The sequence below is a fragment of the Galeopterus variegatus genome, unplaced genomic scaffold (genome assembly GCF_000696425.1).
Source record: "Galeopterus variegatus unplaced genomic scaffold, G_variegatus-3.0.2 Scaffold4603, whole genome shotgun sequence".
In the NCBI taxonomy this organism is placed as follows: Eukaryota; Metazoa; Chordata; class Mammalia; order Dermoptera; family Cynocephalidae; genus Galeopterus; species Galeopterus variegatus.
Window position 1 is genome coordinate 25,206 of NW_007730714.1, and position 18,868 is coordinate 44,073.

Below are 18,868 nucleotides of genomic sequence, written 5' to 3' on the forward strand. Positions count from 1 at the left end.
ACTTCATACTATAAAAATGAAACAAGGCACTTTCAACAACTGTACACAAAGCTGAAATAAGCATGAACATTTTTTTTTCATAAAGCTGACTCATAGGCCCTAGGAGACTTTTGTAAAAAGTGAAATGTAAAGGCACTACATAATTCTTTCTCCTCACTACACTTACTAAAGAAATTCACCAATTAAACTTGGCACAAAAGAGTTTAATTATCATAAAGTGCATCACTTGGCTAAATATATTAACAGAAAAATCAATACAGTAAAACAACATCTTCACATATACAGAAATAAAAATGCAATTCCAGGAGTTAGGAATGTTGCAGTATATATGGCTTTTTATTTGTTTTCTTTTTTTTGTATAACTCCCTATTTGCTTAGAATCTGTAGTATATTCAAAAGAATATGCCTTGATTAGCAAAAAAGGTAGTGTTTTGAAAGAGGCGAACTTACTGAATTCCCAGGTAGAGATTTAAGATAAAGATCATGTGAAAAATAAACAAGTATAACATATTTTATAAACTGGAACACTAATACTATCTTGATATTAACGAATCAGCTTTTAGAATCAAGGCTATTTTCTCACTTTAGCTATAAGACTACGGCTTTTTCAAATAGTTTTCCTTTGGTTCTAGGAAGTCTTCTTTTAAACACCATTAACATTTCAAATAAGCATTTTTTATTTAGAGATGGTAAACATGTCAACATTTAAAACTTAACTCATCTTTATCTTTACTATGATGTTCATTGATTTAAACCATCAATGAAAATATGTCATGACAGAGATACAAAGAAGTATACATATCACCCAGATAGTAACATGCAAATAATTTCTGTTTAATATAACTGGTGATTTAAAACACACACACACACACACACACACACACACACACACACACACACACACACACGTGTGGAGCAATATATAGGCAAAACATCAATAATTTATGCACAGTATTTAAGAATACAGGCCTTGATAACAGAATTCTAACTAGATTTTTTTAGTGTAATAAATACAAGTTTGGATAAAAGATAAGCAGCAGCAGTGAACATATTTCCTATTCCAATAACTTAAAAAAGCTTTATGTAAACTTTATATATGTGCACTCTTGCTCTTTTCTGTAAATGATTCCCAGTCCTTTTCTCTTATCCTTTATAAAGAATTAGTATTCTTCAGCATTATATGCTACTTCTGCTACTTCTATCTCTGATACAGCATTTTCAGGTTCACTAAAATTTAAGCATGGCTTATTATCAGCTCTGCAAAAAGAGAGAAACATTTCTGTCAGTGAAGGGATTGGATGCATGCTATTTTGCTTCATGTTACTTTTATAAATATTTTACCTTATAGAAAGAATATATAAATATTCAATCAGAAATTTAATATTTTTAAGTTGTCACTGCCAGGTAACATCTTTGGAGATATATTTTTTAACTCAGCTCTCCAAATTACCATTTACCAAGAAAAATCTAGTTTGTAACAACCTCTACACTAACATAAAATTTGTTCTCACATTTATAGCTCAACCCCATTACCACTCCAGTATTAACAATTACCTTTGGATTTATATGAAATAAAAATTGTACATGCTTTCAAATACATTATCTTTTCCTTGTTCCCATTAGGTAGGCACAGTTGTTATACTGTCCCATTTTTTGAATGGAAAAAGAGTGATATGAGGGAGATGAAAATAATTTGTCAAGATTTACAAAATTAATGAGTTAACTGGATCAGAGCCCAGTTAATTCATACATAGCTTCAAAGTAAATAATGAGAAAACTTACAGCCAGATGCCAAAGACACATTTTTTGGGAGACCCTAGAATATTTATAGCCCTTCTCTGTTTGCTCAGTAGATTCATGATACAATAGCACTGAGTTCATAAAAAAATAATGACCTCTACAGCATATTAGAACCACTTCCCTACAATATTCAAATGATTAGGCTATAATAAACCAAACATTACATACCGAGATTCTTCATCCAAGACATCTTGATCAGTCTCAAGTGCAGAGGACTCCACCTTTAGGATCTGTCCACCTTCTGTTCCTGACACATACAGTGACTCTTCATGTTCTAAAGACAATGTTCTAAAAGTATGTTACAGCAACAAGTTATTTTCTTTAAACAGGTATGTTTATTGTTGTGAATACATGTAGCTTTAGTAGTCTTCAGCTGTTAAGTCTTAATGTAGTCATATGGCTAACAGCTCACTCTGGGTGTTAGCAAAGAAGTTTGTATAGTTTAAAATGGGTTTTTAGCATTAATTCAATATATGCTGAGGAGAAGGCAAACTAGAGCTTTTATATGTGAAAAGTCAGCATAAATGCCTTGATTTTGTTAAGATGTGAACAGATATGATGATGTGGGGAGAGGGAGGAAAAGGAGGAATTGTTAAAGGGACATAAAAATTAACTATATTGTAGATAAATTAAAATAAAGCTGACATTTAAATGGGTGAAATTGAATAATGTTTATCTTGTTGAAGAGCTAGAGGCTTTTATATTCCTCAAGTCTCCCATCTATCAAATTTTTAGCCTCCTAAATAATCAAAAGACAATTTTCTCAATCTATAAGAATCTACCACTTTCAGAATCAGAAATTTCCTAAATCATATTAAAACATAAAGGGCATTTAACCTAGAATATTAAAAAAGTTAAGTTAGTCAGACTAAAAATGCAAGTATCACTACAAACCTGATTCTGTTCTCTAAAATGTCTATATGAATTTGCTTCTCATTAAGCAGTTTCTTCAGTGACTCCACCTCTTTTTGTTTTTCAAGTAGTTCTTTCTGTAAATGGTAGTTAGTCTCTTCTAAAGTCTCACAGAAAGCCTTGAATAAACAAAACATATGCAAAAAAAAAAAAGAATAAAATGAATTACTTATGCATTATCTTTCCTAAGAGCATTACTGAAGAGTTAAGCAATACAGACAATCAAAATAATATATGTAAACCAAATGATTGTTCTCTACCCTCATGATTTAGTTCACTGTTATTTTGACTTTTTTGGTCCTTATCCACCAGGGGGACTTATAAGTACAAGTTCCTTTTCTTAATAATTACAGGAGTAAACTAGCATTCTTGAAGAGAGTATGCGATATCCCTCTAGTGCAGAATTTGGAAAAATAACCTGTATCTTCTGCGTTAGTTTTTATTCTCCTTAATCTATTTTTGCCTAGTCCTACATAATTATACCTAAAAAAAAAACCCCAAACAAACTGGCTATTGATTCCATTTGTTAAACTCAGTAGAGATACTACTGTAACACAGTATGGACAGCACCTGCAACACTGCTTGCCTCTTGCTTCTTTCACCATATTCACTCAAAACTGACATTCTATACATTATACCCAGTATGCTAAACACTGCTGAAATAAAGATTAAAACAAATAAACAAATCATACCACCACAAAGAGTGATGCCATGAAAATACTTTGGTCATTTACCTTGATGAGGCTTTCAGTGTTGCTGATCAAATTCTTTTTTTTTTTTTTTTAAAGATGACCGGTAAGGGGATCTTAACCCTTGACTTGGTGTTGTCAGCACCACGTTCACCCGATGAGCCAACCAGCCATCCCTATATGGGATCTGAACCCGGGGCCTTGGTGTTATCAGCACCGCACTCTCCCAAGTGAGCCATGGGCCGGCCCGAGATCAAATTCTTTTAATTGCTCCTAGTTATCTGTCTAGTGGTAGTTATCTATCACTCCCTCTGTGACTATTTTAAACCAAACCCTCCTGAAAATCTTCCACACTATGTTACTATTGCTGTTCCCAAGCTGAGCTTATGATTTTGATTCCTACACCAGGGGAAAAAAAAAAATTACTGACTCCCATTATCCTAATTACATTTTCATCCTGTCCTTGTCCTCAAGAACACGTGGCTGTGAAGTTAAGCCCTACCTCCTTTGGAAACTTGCTGTATCACTTATATTCTCTCTCAAGTATTTAACCTTTCTCCCTTTTGGCCCCAGTACTTAATTAAAGTTGGTTAAAGTTTATGAAGTAAACCATAAAAATATCTCTATGTAAAAAACAAAGTCATTTCCATCACTCTCTTGATCACAAGTCTCTCTGGATACTAATTCATTTCCTTCGTCTCAAAATGAACTCCATGAGAAGTTTATTTATAAGTTCAAATTTAGCTACATTTATGCCACCAACTTCCAATTGTTTTTATTGATCTCCAGCCTAGACCTTTCCCAATTATATGGACAATATTCAAATGCCTACTGGTCCTTTTCAATTGGATGTATCAACAGCAAGTCATATAAAAAATGTTCCCAAAGAACCTCTGCTCAACCATTTAATCATTGAGCTACAGGTAGGAATGTTAGATTACCTTATTTCCCCATTTTCTATGGCTCAAGGGTAACCCATTCTTTTCTACTTTTTCATTCCTCTCCTTCCCCCATACCACATCAACGTCTCTTGTGTTTTTTTTTTTTTTCAACGTCTCTTGTGTTTTTGACAGTACTTTTCTATCCCCATTTCCACTGCCGTTAGTTCTCAACTAAACTACATCACCAGTGAACTAACTGGCTTACTTTTGATGTCTGTGGCACTAGTCCAGTACAAATGGTTTTTTACAAAATGGATCTGAGTGTGTTCCCTGTGACTCAACCCTGACTACAGGATCAGGTCAAGTGGCTTAACTTGGCACATGAGGTACTTTATGATGTGGAACATGCCTCATCCTAACTTCACAGCTTGCTCTATTACCTTTGCCTTCCTCTGGTCCTCCACAAACCCAATGTTCCAACCAAACTACTTTCAGTTTTCTCAAATATTTGTTTATATATAGATGAGAATATATAATACCTGTTACTCTGTGTCTTGTTTTTTCACTGAACCATTTCAGATGGATATTATAAATATTCCTACATTTAAAAATCTGGATATATTCATACCATGATGAAAAAAAATGAATAGTTTTCAACTATCACACAAATAGAAGTTAAGGCCATAGAAAAAAACAAATCAACAAAAAATAGCTTCTATTAATAACACTAGATAAACTGAAGCCTCTAGCTATAACATACCTAGCTAAACCCCCCATTTTTTTTTTTTTTTTGTCCTTTTTGAGACCGGCCGCACCCCGCACTCAGCCAGCGAGTGAACCGGCCATCCCTATACAGGATCCAAACCCGCGGCGGGAGTGCTGCTCTCTCCCGAGTGCGCCACGGGCTCGGCCCTAAACCCCCAATTTTTAAAATAGCTATATGAACAAGAAATACAGGTAAATCACGGAGGTAATAATGAGGAGAAATGAAAACAAGTGCCATAAATATGTGCATTGACACTATAAGCTGTAGAGAGTGGGAGGAGAAGGGGTGAGGAAAGGCTGCTTTTAGGTAACTTTGACACTTGGAACACCAGTTGGGTTGGAACGCCAGGATCCCAAAGAGCTAAACCAATAATAAAAGTCACTCATCAACATAGGAATATATTAACAAAGATTTTTTGTGTCATCCTGGTCTCTAGGAGAGTGAAGCAAAGTTTCCCTTGAAGAATCTAAAACCATGGGTCAATGCTTCATGTGGATTTTGGGAAGAAGAATGCATCTCAAGGAAGACAAATAAATACATACCTAGATACAAGATAAAATTCCAAATACCAAAATCAAATGGAAGATCTCTAAAATGGCAGGAAGAAAAAACAGTACTATAAAGGGACAATAATGAACTGAGAGTAGACCTTTCACAACAACAGTCTATGTCAAAGGCAGTGGAAAACACTTCACAGAGCCAAGAAAATTATCAAGGTAGAATTCTATACTCAGTTAAATTATACTTCAACAATAGAGTAAGCTTTAAAAAAAATTCAAGCAAAGACCTACACATTATCAACACAATTCACTGAAAGAACTGTTAGATGCTATACATAAAGAATAAGTTAACTGGACCCCAAAGGAAAGAGTGAGATGAAAGAAAATGGTGAAGGAAAACAGTGATAAATACTCAGGTAAATCTAAAGAAGCTCCAACTGTCTAAAACATAATAATGGCTACCTTTGGGGAGGGCTGTAAACAGCTTGATTTTAAAATATTAGATGAGAACAACATATGCCATTAAAAGTTGACTACAGAACTTTGAAACCAAAAGTAGAGAAAAAAAGGGAAGAAAGAAAACCCATTAAATAGTATAAAAGGGAGGAAAGAAAAAGCAGTATTAAAAAAGCAGTGTAGATGTGGTGTATCACATTTATTGATTTGCGTATGTGGAACTATCCTTGCAATCTGGGGATGAATTCCACTTCATCATGGTGTATAATCTTTTTGGTGCGTTGCTGTATTCTGTTTGCTAGTATCTTGTTGAGGAGTTTTGCATCTATGTTCATCAAGGATATTGGCCTGTAGCTTTCTTTTTTGTTGTGTCTTTGGTCTTGGTATTAGGGTAATGCTGGCCTCATAGAATGAATTTGGGAGAATGGCCTCTGTTTCAATTTTTTGGAATAGTTTGAGAAGGATTGGTGTTAAATTCCTCTTTAAAGGTTTGATAGAATTCAGCAGTGAAGCCATCTGGTCCTGGGCTTTTCTTTGTTAGGAGAATGCTGATAACTGCTTCAATCTTGTTACTTGTTATTGTCTGTTCAGGTTTTCTATTTCTTCTTGGTTCAGTCTTGGTAGTTTGTATGTGTCCAGAAATTTATCCATTTCCTCCAGGTTTTTGAGTTTGTTGGCATATAGTTGTTTATAATAGTCTCTAATGATTCCTTGTATTTCTCTAGTATCAGTTGTAATGTCTTCTTTTTCATTTCTAATTTTTGTTATTTGGGTTTTCTCTCTACTTTTTTTTAGTTAGTCTAGCTAATGGTTTGTCTATTCTGTTTATCTTCTCAAAAAATCAACTTTGTGTTTCATTGATCTTTTATATCATTTTTGGGGTCTCTATTCATTTAGTTCTGCACTAATCTTAATTATTTCTTTCCATCTACTGATTGGGTGGTTCGATTGTTTTTGTCTTTCTAGTTCTTTGAGATTTAATGTTAGGTTGTTTATTTGAAGTCTTTCCATTCTATTGACGTAAAGCACTTATTGCAATAAACTTCCCTCTTTGTACTGCTAATAGTACTGATTTGATTATCACATACTGTACACAAATACTGATAGGTCAACTCTGTACCCCATAAATATGTATTTAAAAAAGGCTAAATAAAAAGCACAAAATAAAATGGCAGAAAGAAATACAAATATATTGGTAATTAGTATATGTATTAGAATATACTCAACTGTTCTAAAATATAGATTTTTTCAGATTGTATCAAAAAACAAAAATATACCTCTATGATGCTTACAAGAGACACATTTAAAATATAAAAGTAGAGACGCACTTATCAGGCAACAGGCAAATATTTGCCCCTCCATCCAAAATTATAGTTTTATTAATATCTGACCAAATGCATTTCAAGGTGAAAAATATTTTTAGGCATAAAGAGTTATTATCTAATAATAAAAGGAATGCTTCACCAGAAATATTTTGACTACATAATTACAAGGAGAAATTTAACAAATCCACACCATGGGCGAAATCAATATAATACTCTCAGTAATTAATGGATTAAACATAAAAAAAATCAAAGCTTGATCCAACAGACATATATTGAACCCTGAGTATAATAATAGGGAAATACACATTCTTTTCAAGCACATATGAAAAATTTAGAAAATTTATCACATATATGCAGATTGCAAAGACTACAAAGAACTCTCAAAAATAACAAAGAATCAATGTCATAGAGAACACAGTCTCTGAAAAAAAATATGTAAGTAGAAGAAAAGAGTCAATACAGAAAAAATGCTTGAAACACTTAAAAGGATTCTAAATTTATGGAGCAAAGACGATAGTATAAAGAACATTATAAAATGTGACTGGATAATGAAAATACTATTTATTAATATTGGTAAGATGCAATTTGAGTGTAATTCAAAAGAAATGCATAGTTTAAATGCATGTAATAAAAACTTAGAAAGCACCCAACTCAAGTAGTCAAAAAAAGAAGACTAAAACCAAATAAAAGAAAGAAATTAATAGGGATAGGAGAAGAAATTAGTCAAGAGAATGAAAACAAAAAACGGTTCTTTGAAAAGACTATTAAAGTATCCAAATCCAAGAAAAAAAGACTGGTAGAAAAATAGTAAGATTAAAAGTGGATATATCATTAAAGACATATTAAGAGATTTTAAAAAAACCATCTGAGCATACTAAGAACAGATTTTCATCAATGTATTTTAAAACCTGTACAAAATGGTCAATTTCCAGAAAAATACAAGTTATCAAATTTGATCCTTCCCAAAATAGATAATCTGAATGAACTATAGTCATTAAAAAAATGGAATTGGTTATGAAAAATCTACTTGTAAAACTAACAAACAAAAGAAAATATCAGACCTACGTTGCTTTACAGATGTGTTCTAACAATCACTGAAGGAACAAATAATACTAATCTAATTCAAATGGTTCTGGAGAACAGAAAAAGAGAGATTATTCCTCAATTTATAAATTATAAAAAAATTTATAATTTCTCAATTTATAATTTATAAATTATAAAACTGGTATATTTTGATGCCAGATCCAATAACAGCAGTAACACAAAGGAAAATTATAGATGCAAAAATTCTAAATAGAATCATTACAAATCAAATCCAGCAATTAAAAAAAATGCTGAATTTATGAGTCAATCCCACAAATAATGGTTTATCACTTGAAAATGTAATTTATCACACTAACAGATTAAAGAAATTAAAAACCCATATGATCATCTTTATAGATGCAAGCAAAAGCACTAATCACATACACCCCTCCCCAACCTTTTAGCAAACTAGGAATAGAACTTCCTTAACCTTAAAACAAAAACAAAGACAATAAACAAACATAACCCACAAGTATCAACAGCCTACAGAAAACACCATATCCAATGGTGAAATATAGGATCATTTCCTTTAAAGTTAGGAAGAAAACAAAAGGATGATCACCATAATGGCTTTGATCCTAGCTAGCACAATATAAGAAAATGAAATACAAGATGTTAAGGATTAGAAAGGAAAAAATATAACTGTTAATACTGCAGGGGAAATGATTATCTTATATATAAAGGTATCTACAAGGATCCAAAAGGATCTACAGACTAATTAGAGGTTTCAGCAAGGATGTGACAAACAAAATAAATACACAAAAATCAATAATACAACATTAATAATTTAGAATATAATAAAAATACCAATTATGATATCAATAAAATAAGAATGAATCCTATGGCTTTCCTTGGAAGTTTAAGTAAAAAAAATTTAAATCTTTATTAAAGAACTTTTAAAGAAGACCTAAGTGAGCAAAGATATATTAATAGGAAGATTCAATACCATAAAGATAATACTCTTCAAATTTAATCAATAAATGTATTATAATTTCAAACAAAATGCCAACAGTTTTCATAGAACTCACAAGTTGATTCTAAAATTCATATGGAAGAGCGAATAGCCAATCTGATGAAGAATAAGAAAGGGAACCAGTATCTCTGTTAAATACTAAGATTATTTATAAAGCTATAGTAATTCACACAGTATAGTACTAGAAGAGGGACAAAGAAAGAGACTAATGAAACAGAACTGAGTGACCACAAATAGACCCATGCATAATGAACGATTTATAATAGAGGAAGAATTTCTAATTAGTGAGGGAAAGATGAACTTTTCAATAAATGATGTTGGCATGGGATGAACTTTTCAATAAATGATGTTGGAATGACTGGTCATCTATACAGAAAAAGCTAAGTCAACTAAAGGACCTGAGTGTGAAGAGCAAAAATTTAAACATATTAGAAGGAAATTTAGGAGAACATCTTTTATGTCCTGGGGTATAGGGAAGAACAAAAACCATTGAAAATATGACAAAGGATGTGAATGTGAAATTTACAGAAGAAAAGTCCCAAACAGCTACAAAACATAGAATAAATGTCTAAGCTGACTAGTAATCAAGAAATTAGGCTAAAATAACAGTAAGATACTCTTTTATACCCATCAGACTGACAAAAAATTAGAAGTTTGACAACTAAGTATTAGTGATGATATGGAGCAACAGGTGTAAACTGATATAACAAATCTAGGGAGTAACTTAAGCATATGTAGTGAAATTGAAGAGAAGAATATCCAACAACCAAACAATTCCACTCCTAGGAATCTACATTATATAAATCCTTGGGTTTCTTCCAAGATTAAAAACCATCCCAATAAGAAAGTATTATTATCTTAGAAAAGATGTATATAGGAGTAGCAGACTGTGTCTTTAGAACAGTAATTCGAAGAATATCTTGATGTAACTAGTTCTAGTAATGAGACCATTAAAATAATTTGTATTCCTAGAAAATAAAAAATAAAAAACAAAACTGTATTATGCAATTAATTATAATGTTAAAGGAGAATCTGTGATATATATAATTTCTTCTGTAATAGAGATCAAACTGCTCCATCAGTACTGAAAAAATTTATTTATTTTTGGTAAAAGGGCAAATATAAAAATAAACTAAAAACTATCTTGCAGGAAAAAAAATACTATATTTTAAGGAATAAAAATCGAATCCTTGAGCTAAAAAAGAAGTGATAAGCAATTATCTTTTTTAGCCCAGTGTCCACCTAAAACAGAACTCTAACTTTCCAAATTCTAGATCAAAGCAACAAAACTAAAAGTATCCCAGAGGGTGAATGGAGCCCAAGACATTTTGTTTCACCAGTTTTTATATATAATTTTAATGCCTTTAGAGAGGACATGCATTCTATATTTTGCCACTGTACACACATAGGCTATCATCATGACCCCTAAATGAATTTTTTATTTCTGATCCTTGTTCTAGATCATTCTAGGGATGAAACTTTTTTGAAACAGAATTCCATTATTTGCATTAAAGATTCTAAAATATCCATGTCTAAGTTAGAGAAGATACATATTTCTAAATAAAGCTGGATTTTTTTTTAAGATTGCCATCAATGGCACATAATGGTAATATAATCATACATATGACATATGTGTGTATATAGGCTCACTTAAGAGAACATGTTTATGTGAAACTGATCACTGACAATCTTGAATAATTGATTTCAAATGGAGATATTTTACTTCAGTCTGCATAGTATAGAGAGATGGCAAGACCCATATGTAGGGCATATTACCTATCTGACTATAGTTCAACTAGGGTAGAGCAGGCCATGAAAACCAGCAGCTAATGTCAGAGGGGCTCACTGATTTGGAGTACTGTTAGTTAAAGTGGCAATCTTTGTGGTAAGCAATGATCTAGCCAGGATTTGATAGGAAGTTCTGGGAAATGACTATCCATGGGTCCTTGATAAGCTCTTCACATATCCTGTGTTTACCCAAGGCTGTGTGCATGCACAGCAAAAACCAGAGTGAACCCAAAGCCACCCTCAGTGACAGAGCCTACATGCATGTGCCATCTACAGAGCAGATGGGAGAGGACCCAGCAAAAACTAAAAAAAGCTGGGCATACTTGAAAATGACCTTCACTTCAAATGTACCCTCCAGCCCATACATAGATACTTTACTAGTGAGTAAAAATCTTACTAGTTTGACATGTTTAAGCAAAACTTCTGACGAATTATTGGCTGAACACCAGGCTATGCAGAAATAGGGATGACCATAAGAAAGCCATGCTTAAAAAATAAAATGAGGGCCGGCCCGGTGGCGCACTGGATAGTGCGCCGCTTGGGAAGCGCGGCGGCGCTCCCGCCCGAGGGTTCGGATCACACGCACCCAAAAAAAGCTAGTAGGGAAACTTGCCAGAATTTGAACCCAGATCTGCCAAAACTCCAAAGTCAGACCATAATTGTGTCTCCCAGTGTGTAAATATCTATCAAATACTTTGTGCACATGTGTGAACATGCCAAACTTTGAATGATTTAAGTATAACCTGTATTTTAATACTTAGGACAGCATCATAAAATTAATTTCTAAATGAATATTGAAATTTATCCAGTTTCTATGTTTAGCAATTGGTGTTAATTTACCTCTCATAAGTGCTAGAAAGGTTCTACAATACCTCCTCCAGCCCTTTTATACTATTCAAGCTTTTTATTAGCCCTAATGTTGATTGCCTTCCCAGGGCATCTACTAGTTTGAGTATAATTTGTCTAATTAAATTTAAAGCTTGAGTAGAGAAATTAGTGACCACATACTGCTAGGGAGACAAACATGACAAATTTAATCCAGGCGAGCTACTAAACAACAGACAAAACAACAACCACTATCACTCTAGTGCGGCAAAAATCAGAATCAAGAGTTGCTACAATATAATACCTAAAATATCTAGTATTCAAAAAAACTTATGAGATGTACAAAAAAACAAAGCAAACTAAGCATATTCAGGAAAAACAGCAGTCAGTGGAAGCTATCTCTGAATGATCCCAAATATTGGGTATATTAGACAATGATTTTTTTTAAAGCAGTTATTATTTACACTAAATGAGCTAGAATATTGAATTAAAGGTAAGGATGATCACAACAGCTCAACCAACAGAGGATCTCAATAAAGAGAAAGATTGACAAAAAATAAGCATATGGAAACTCTGGAAATAAAAAGGACAAAAACTGACACAAAAAATTAACAAGAGGGGCTCGACAGCACATTTGACATGACAGAAAAATGAATCCATTAATTTGAAGACATACCAATAGAAATTATCCAATCTGAAGAACAGAGAAAGAAATAACTGTAAAGAAAATGAATAGCACTTCAGAGACATGTGGTACAACATGAAGTGTACAAATATATAAGTAAAGGGAGTCCCAGAAGAAGGAACAGAGAAAGGGTTTGAAAAAATATTTGGAACAATAATGGCTAACAAATTCCCACATCTGAAATAGAACGTTAATCTACCAAGTCCAAGAGGCTCAAAGAAGCCAAAGTATGTTAAACACAAAGAAATCCACACCTTGATACATTATAATCAAACTGTTGAAAGTCAAAGAAAGAGAAGATCTTTAAAGCAGTAAGTGCAAAAGACTCATCATGTACATGGAAACAACATAACTAAAGGTTGACTTTTTGTCAGAAACAATGGAAGCCAGAAGGCAGTGGAATGATGCATTAAAAGTGAGAGAAGAAAAAAACCTATAAGCAAAACTATTTTTTGAAAATAAACATTTCCAGATAAACAAAGACTATGAGGATTAGTTGCCAGCAGACTCGCCTGACAAATTCCAAAGGAAGCCCTTGAGGCTGAAAAGAAGTGATAACAGATGATAACACCAATCCCAAGAAGAAATAAGAGGGCCAGAAATAGTAAATATGTGGATAAATATAAGAGTCTATATTTTTTTCTCATTAAAAGACAAAAGATTGTATAAAGAAATAATCGTTACACTGTATTATGGGGTTTATAACATACACAAATGTATAATATGTAATAACAGCAACACAAAGGATGGAGGGAGGAAAAGGAGATATATAGGAGCCAAGTTTATATTTCACTGAAATTAAGTACTATTCTGAAGTAGACTATGGTAAGACATATACTCTAATACCTACAGCAACCACTAAAAAATAACTAAGAAAAACTAAAAAATTCTACATAGTAATCAACATGGCATTTCACACAATACAAAGGTACTTCAAAAGGTTCATGGAAAGATTTATACTATCTTTTAATTCTTCTTTCAACAAACTTTTTGCAGTATCCTCCTAGTAGGCAATAATGGAGGAAGAGGACCGAAACTGATGAGACAAATAGAAAGCAAATTGCAAAATGGCAGATGTAAAAGACAGAGAAGTCTGAATGAAGAGAAGACCAAGACCCAATTATATACTGTGCACAAGAGATAGAGCTTAGATTGAAAGACACAAAAACATTTAAAGTAAAAATCCAGAAAAAGATATATTACGCAAACGGTAACCTAACCATCAGAGAGTTGCAGTAAACAAGAAAGTATCATATTGGCATAAGGACAGGCAAATAGATCAATGGACTAGAATTAAGGGTCCAGAAACAAACCCTTCTTTTTATGGTCATGTGATTTCTGTCAAAGGTGCCAACAAAATTCAATAAAAGGTACTAAAAAAATTAAGATATCTATAGGAACTTAAGACCTTTACATCATACCTTTTAAAGAAGTTAACTCAAAATGGATCATACATCTTAATGTAAGTACTAAAACTATAAAACTTCTAGAAAAAAATATATGAGAAAATCTTTGTGAACTTGGGTTAGACAGAAAGTTCTTATGATACAAAACACCAAAAGCATAAGCCATAAAATAAGTGATAATATGAACTTCATTAAAATTAAAAACTTTTGCATTTCAAAAAACACCATTTAAAAGATGAAAAGACATCATACAGACTAGGAGAAAATATCTGCAAGTCATAGATCAGATAAAGAAATTTTATCCAAAATAAAGAACTCTCAGAGCTCAGCAAGATAAACAGCTCGGCCTAAAAAATGGGCGAGACTTGAACAAGACATTTCATCAAAGAAAACATAATAATGGCTGAAAAGCACATGAAAAGGTGATCAATATTAAAAATCATTAAGAAAATGTACATTAAAACTATAATGAAATGTCACTACATATCAATGAGAATGACTATAATCCAAAAGGCATGTTTGTGAGGACATGGAGAAATTGGAACTCTTCTACATCATGAGTGGAAATGTAATACTGTATAGCCACTTTAGAAAACAGTTTACCAGTTTCTTTAAAAAGTTAAACATAAACTTCCTATATGACCGAACAATTCCACTCCTAGGGATTTACCCAAGAGAAGTGAAAACATATGTCCACACAAAGCATTCTATGAAATTGTTTGCAGTACTTCTCAGAACAGCTCAAAACTGGAAACAATTCAAATATCCCTCAACTGGTGACTGGATAAACAAAATGGGATATATGCATATAATGGGAAACCATTCAGTAATAAAAAGTAATGAAATAATGATAGAGGCTGTAACACAGAATACCCTCAAAAACATGCTTATTGAAAGAAGCCAGATGCAAAAGATTATATATACTGTATATTATTTGATGCATTCAGTATGCATAAAAGATTATGTATATTGTATACTAATCACACACACACACACACACACACACACACACACACACACACACACACACACACACACGCAATGTACAATTATATTCATATGAAATATCCAGAAAAGGTAAATTTGTAGAGACTGAAAGCAGATCAATGGTTGCCTTGGGCTGGGAGTGTGGACTGACTGCAAAATAGTTTTTACAAATTTTTTTCAAGGTAATGGAAATACTCTAAAAATGGATTATGGTGATGGGGGCAAAGCTTTATAAATTTACTAGAAATTATTAGATTGTATGTTTACAATGGAACAGCAAACAGCAAATGTGTAAATTCTACGAATGAAAATGTTTCTTCAATAATGCTGTTTTGAAAAAGCTGTGGCACTCACTTTAACACAAAGAACTGACTCAGATGAATTGAAAAACATTACAAACCTATCAATTAAATCTGTTCCATTTAAACACCATTAAACATTTGAGGGAAAACTTGCATAAAATCCTAGCTAATCTATTATTACCAAATCTGTTTTGTGAATCTAGCCTATTGCTTGAAGAAATAGGCCACATGAACACGTCAATTAATGTAATTTGAGTAGCATAAGCATGAGCTGAACTGATAATGAGACTATCACTTCTACCTTTGAAGATAAGTTTTAAATTTGATTTTTAACTGTAGGTTCTTTACTTTGACACTCAGACGTAAGAAAACTCAGCATACAAATAGTACTGTTAAATGCAGTAAACATAAATTCCCAAATCATTTTATTTTTTCTTGAAACAGTAAAAATTAAGAATGCAGGACTTAATTTCAGAGCTTCATTGACTATATGACATGTACGATTTTTATTTTTTCATAACTAGGTCCGTGTATTTCAGTAAAAGAAACCTTTGACTCAAACGTTAAAAGCTTTCTGTGCAAAACTACCATAGTCTGAAATTATATTTTGCTGTTTGCTATTCCATTCAAGAAACAATGTAGTTATTGTAATGTATTATTTGTTCCTCTTTTCATGTGATACATAATACAGAACTTACCCTGCTTTCTTCTAGGCTATCAAATGGACCAGGTGGATCATCCAGACAAAGAAATTCTCTCACTGCAAGGCTTTTCAAAAGAAAAAAAAAAAAAAAATTAGCTGGGGTAAAATAACTTTACCAAAGATAGCAAAAAGCAAGTTACTTTGAAGCTATAGTGTTTTAAGTATACCAAGCTGTACAGTGTTTTATTAATATACCAATAACAAGTTGGTATGTGTTTTCATACAAGGAGCCAAGTACAAATATCAAACTACAGGGGAGACAAAGATTTTAAGCTAATTTCTAAGATCTTATAAACAGAGAACGCAAATTTATTGTTACATATAGTACAAACTACAGGACTTAAAACCTAATATGGAATAACGGTACAAGAGATCAACCTAAATATTGAATACCCTCTTTATGACCTTCAAAGAAACATCAGACTGAACTAGTCTAACAAAGTCATTATCCTATAATAAATAAATACAATTTCTAATTTATACTTCATCTGTTTCTCCTTCAGTGGAGGCTTCTAAAGTAACTTAAAAGCATTTACTCTAAAACAAGTTAAAGATTGACTTTGCAATTACATTTATTGCATTAATTTACTTGAATATTTTCCCCAGGTAGTGCAAGAGAAAATATTGTGACCATCCCATTTCTGTATTGCCACACATTTTAAAATAACAATAAAATAATATGGTATTGTTGGGCTTATACTTTGCAATGATCAGAAACTTGATCATTGGTTAAAATAAACTTCCTTAACAAAAATTCACTTCAAAAAAAGCAATTTTGAGCTGAGAGAACTCTGTGTGCATGTCAAAGTATAAATGTGGAGCCTTAGATTTTTTTTCAGTTGTGAAAAAACAAGAATATGATTTCTTGATGTACCACATAAAGGAAGATGTCAACCTGTGCTGAAAAGGAAATGGAGCTTTTGGGTTCATATTGGAGCTGACAGATTGATGATGACAGGGGGTGTTCATAAGCAAATGAGATTTCTAGTGAAAACTTTCCAAAAGAAAAAAACAATATAAATTAATATAGAGAAGTGGTGTTAAGAAAATAATTCAGAAGGTCCCATAGACAGAAAAAGGAAGTTGTTGGTGATGTGCCACTCGAAGAGCAGATTTCTGTATTATAAAATCTTGATAATATAGGTAAAAAAGGACACATTTGGGAAAACCAAGAATAGGCTTGAATATTCACAATGATGGATAAATACAGATGGAAGGGATCTAAATGTGATCTTCAGTATGCTTTTTACCCCTTTAACATGTTCAGCCAAGAGTATACCTAAACATTGCCAGAGATAGGGAATATACTACTTCTTGAAATAAACCATCCCATGTTTGAATAACGCTGAAAATTAGAATGAATTTCTTTCACTGAGCTGAAATTTTTCTCCCTGTAGCTTCTATTTACAAGTCTTAGTTCTGCTTTTGTGGGCCATTCAGGGTAAATCTAAGTCCTCTTTCACATGATAACCCTAAACACATATCAAGAATGTTATACTATTTCCTCTAATCTTTTATTCCCAAGAAGCAATGCTAATACAATAACACTTTCATAGTACACTGTACACACAGGGCTTCCACATACCCTATTTTATTTAATTTTCACAACAATCATAAGAGGTTAGGATATGCATTATATCTCTATTTTACAAATGACACCAAAGTTCAGAGCGGTAGAATGGCGTGCCCAAGATCACACAGTGCAAGCAGTAGAGCTGGACCTTCAATGTGTCTTCTGAGTATAAATATGTGTCCTTTTCTACCTTTAAATTGTTTTGTCTTATGTTTTGATTCATTTGGATTCTTTCTCTTTGCTGGTCACTTCTCTGTGAACACATTTAACTTGTCTGTATTCCTCTTTAATTGTAGCCTACGGAATACTAATAGTCTAATAGCACAGAATATAACAGAACTACCACATGGTCATCTGGTATTGTACTTCTATCCACCTATTATTTATACTGGAGTACCTACGATTAGATAAAAACGAGCTACAGGTAATAAACTAACCCTGCGATTGAGATGACAAAAGCTAAGAGAATAGCATTTAAGATTGCAAGAAAAATGCTAAGAAGCATATGGAAGGGTCTTGTTTAATACTTTCAGTATATGACAATCCAGTGTAAGACATTATTTTCTTACATGTTTATGCATAGATTTCCATATACTTCATAACATTCTTACGTTCACAAATTAATTATTGGACTGCTGCTGCTAGAAGAGGAAAAGTAGGTAAAGGAGTCTATATATCCCTTTCTATACTTTTGGTTTATAGTAGAAATTTAGCCTAGATGAACAGTGATGTTGGGCCGGCCCCATGGTGCACTTGGGTGAGTGCAGCGCTTGGGTGCACAGCGGCGCTCCTGCCGCGGGTTCGGATCCTATATAGGGATGGCCGGTGCACTCACTGGCTGAGCACGGTGCCGGCGACACCAAGCCAAGGGTTGCGATCCCCAGCCAAGGGCTGCGATCCCCTTACCGGTCACACACACACACACACACAAAAAAACAGTGATGTTGACAATGTATCTACCTGAAGAAATCTTTTTTGGAGTGGCTATTCTAATTCATCTTCTTCCCTAAAAATCTTCATGACCTTTAGAATCTTTAAGTAGAGTCCTACTTAAATGAAGTCCACTGGATTCCCTGTGTTTTTTCAATATAGTTCCAAGGTTATAATCCATGCCCTACTTTTTAAAATCTGTAGTATAAGAATGAAATTTCAAACTCACTTTACAATTTTAATTTATATAGCTTTTCAGTGATTCACTACATTTCTTCTGCTTC

The 18,868-nt window shown here is 32.9% G+C and overlaps 1 protein-coding gene across 2 annotated transcripts in view; it reads right to left on the bottom strand.

The window, feature by feature from the left end:
• Window positions 1-450: 450 nt before the first annotated feature.
• Window positions 451-18,868, bottom strand: part of SNX16 (sorting nexin 16) — a 40,660-nt gene continuing 22,242 nt past the window's right edge. For both annotated transcript variants that reach the window (XM_008587936.1, XM_008587935.1), the window contains 4 exons: window positions 16,077-16,146; window positions 2,695-2,831; window positions 1,969-2,088; window positions 451-1,257 (listed from right to left, as the gene is read on the bottom strand). In XM_008587936.1, the coding sequence (XP_008586158.1) occupies window positions 1,161-1,257; window positions 1,969-2,088; window positions 2,695-2,831; window positions 16,077-16,146 (424 nt within the window). In that variant the 3' untranslated portion in view covers window positions 451-1,160. The remainder of the gene's footprint in view (window positions 1,258-1,968; window positions 2,089-2,694; window positions 2,832-16,076; window positions 16,147-18,868) is intronic.